This window comes from Penaeus japonicus, unplaced genomic scaffold (assembly GCF_977035675.1).
Source record: "Penaeus japonicus unplaced genomic scaffold, GWHDUDI00000001_assembly GWHDUDI00000020, whole genome shotgun sequence".
Lineage (NCBI taxonomy): Eukaryota > Metazoa > Arthropoda > Malacostraca > Decapoda > Penaeidae > Penaeus > Penaeus japonicus.
Genome location: NW_028234422.1, coordinates 3,468,902 through 3,471,401, shown reverse-complemented (window position 1 = coordinate 3,471,401; position 2,500 = coordinate 3,468,902). Strand labels below are relative to the sequence as shown.

General features: G+C 40.2%; 1 protein-coding gene across 1 annotated transcript in view; it reads right to left on the bottom strand.

Annotated features, from left to right (window-relative positions):
• Positions 1–2,500, bottom strand: part of LOC147469611 (agrin-like) — an 8,524-nt gene that overhangs the window by 2,857 nt on the left and 3,167 nt on the right. The window contains exon 2 of the mRNA XM_086548512.1: positions 1,130–1,247. Coding sequence (XP_086404638.1) covers positions 1,130–1,247 — 118 coding nt within the window. The remainder of the gene's footprint in view (positions 1–1,129; positions 1,248–2,500) is intronic.

Sequence of the window (2,500 nt, the reverse complement as noted above, 5' to 3'; positions counted from 1 at the left end):
ACCCCTTTGAAAACAACAACAGAAGCTATATAAATATGTCAAGAGCAAGATAAGAGGGATGACTAAACTAATTCAAGATCAACAGCAATAACAGTTAAATAGGATGAAATATATGATAATCAAAGAAAAAACAAACAAACAAAACTAAACAAAAAAAAAAGGATATACAAAATAAGAAATGAAAAAAAAGAAAAAAGAAAAGAAAAAAAACAAAACAAATGAAAGACATACAAAAAAAAAAGAAAAAGAAAGAAAAAAAAAAGATTAAAAATTAAAAGACAATACATAATGCCTCCCCCCAACGGATAAATAAGGTACAGCAATGGGTAAGAAAAAATGTTTTTGTTGTTGGAAAATGCGAGAAACCTTCGGGTCCTCTCCATTTTAGGGCAAAGATAGAAAACCGGAACCGAATGCACACTCATACCAGGGCCCAAGGTTTTATTGTGAATATGGTGTCTTTGTGAAGGTTTGATGTGCGCCTTTTTTTTTTTTTTTTTTTTTTTTTTTTTTTTTTTTTTTTTTTTTTTACTTTAGGGATGATAGTGACTGGACAGGAAAATTGTGGTAGTGGAAGGGATGTTGATGATTATATAGGTATGGTATGTTTGTAGTAGGAAATGCGGATGATGATAATGATTATAATGATAATAATTGATAATTAATAATGATAATAATAATAATATATAATAATAACAATGGGAATAATAACAATAACAATATATGATGATAATGATAATAATATAATTATTATTATTATCCACAATGAGATTACTAAATAACGGAAGAAAGGGGAATAAAAAGGAGGAGAGAAAAGAAAGGAAAGATAGAAAATAGAAAACAAAACGTGGATAATAAAATAGAATAAGAAAAGAAAAAAGAAGAAAAAAGAAAAGAAAAAAAAAAACAAAGAAAAAGACAAAGAAAAAAAAACAAAGAAAAAAAGAAAAAAATAAGAAAAAACTGAAAAAAACAAAGAAAAAAAGAAAAAAATAAGAAAAAACTGAAAAAAAAACAAAGAAAAGGAGGCGGAGGAGAATAATAATAATAATAATGATAATAATAATAATAATAATAATAAAAAAAAAAAAAAAAATCCCCCACCCAAACAAACCGCAAAGCCACCCACCAATCCACAGGTCGGGGTCGGTCCGGAGGCTCGAGGCGCCCTTAGGAGCTCGCCCTCGAACCGGCCGATGGTTGTCCACCTTGAGAAGAGCACGTCGGCCAGTCGCCCGTGTCACCCTCTACGTACGTGCATGACCCGTCGTCTACGGCGGGGGGGACTCTGGGGGGGGATGGAGGCGCGAGGGAAGAAAAACTGAAGGGGAAGAAACAAAGAAAACAGAGTGGGGGGGGGAAAGAAGGGGGAAGGAGGAAGAAAGAAGGGGGGAGGGGAAACAAAGGGGGAGAAAGAAGAGGGGAAAAAGGAAAAAGGAGAGGGAAGAGACAGGGGGGGGGGAGGGGGGAAGGGAAAGGAAATGAAAGGATGGCGAAAGGGGGAGGGGGGAGGGGGAGAGGGAGAAAGAAGAAGAAAGACGAGGGGGAAAAAGAGGAAAAAAAAGAGAAAGAAAAGCGGGGAAGGGGTGGAAAAGAACAGGAAGAAAAAGGGAGAAAGGAAGAAAAGGTGGGAAGGGAAGGGGGAGGGAAAAAGGAAAAAAAAAGAGGGAAGGGGTGGAAGAAAAAACAAAAAGAGAACGGAAGGGGTGGGAAGGGAGGGGAAGAAAGAAATGGGGAAAAGGAAAAGGGAGAGGGACGAAAAAAAAGAAGGAGAAAAAAGAAGAGGAGAGAAGGGGAAAGGGAAGAGGGAAGAAAGGGTGGGAAAAGGAAGGAAAGAGAAGAGAAGAAGGAAGGGGAAAAAAGGGGAAAGGAAGGAGAAGAAGGAAAAGAGAAGGAAGGGAAGAGAAAAAGAAGGGAGGGTGAAAAGAAGAGGAAAAAGGAAAGGGGAGGCAAAAAAGGTGGAGTGAAACAAGGGAAGAGGAGAAAAGGGAGAGAAAGAGGGGGAAGAGGTGAAAAATGAGTGAGAGGCGCAGAATAGAAAGGAAAGGGAGGGGAAGAAGAAAGGGAAAGGCGGGGCAAGAAGGACGAAAGGGAGGGAAGGGAAAGAGGGGAGGGGGGGAAGGAAAAAGGGGGGCGAAAGAAAGAAAAACGGAAACGTGGAAAAAAAGGAGGGAAAAAGGGAGGAAAGAAAAAGAAAAAGGCACAGGAAGGAAAACGAGAAGGGCGAAGAAAAAGAAGGTGGGGAAGGGGAAAAAGGGGGAAAACGAAAGGGGAGCGATGGGGGGGGCGGGGGCCCAGGAAAGAGGAAAGGGGAAAAAGCGGGAAAAAAAGGAAGGAAAGAAGGAAAGATGGAAAGAAGGAAGCGAAGAGAGGAGGGGGGAAGAGGAGAAAGGAAAGGGGAAAAGGGGAGAAAAAAAAAATGAGGGAAGCGACGGGAAAAGGGGGGAGACGGGAAGGGAGAGGGAAGGGAAAAAAAAGAAGGAAAGGGGGCGGGAGAGAA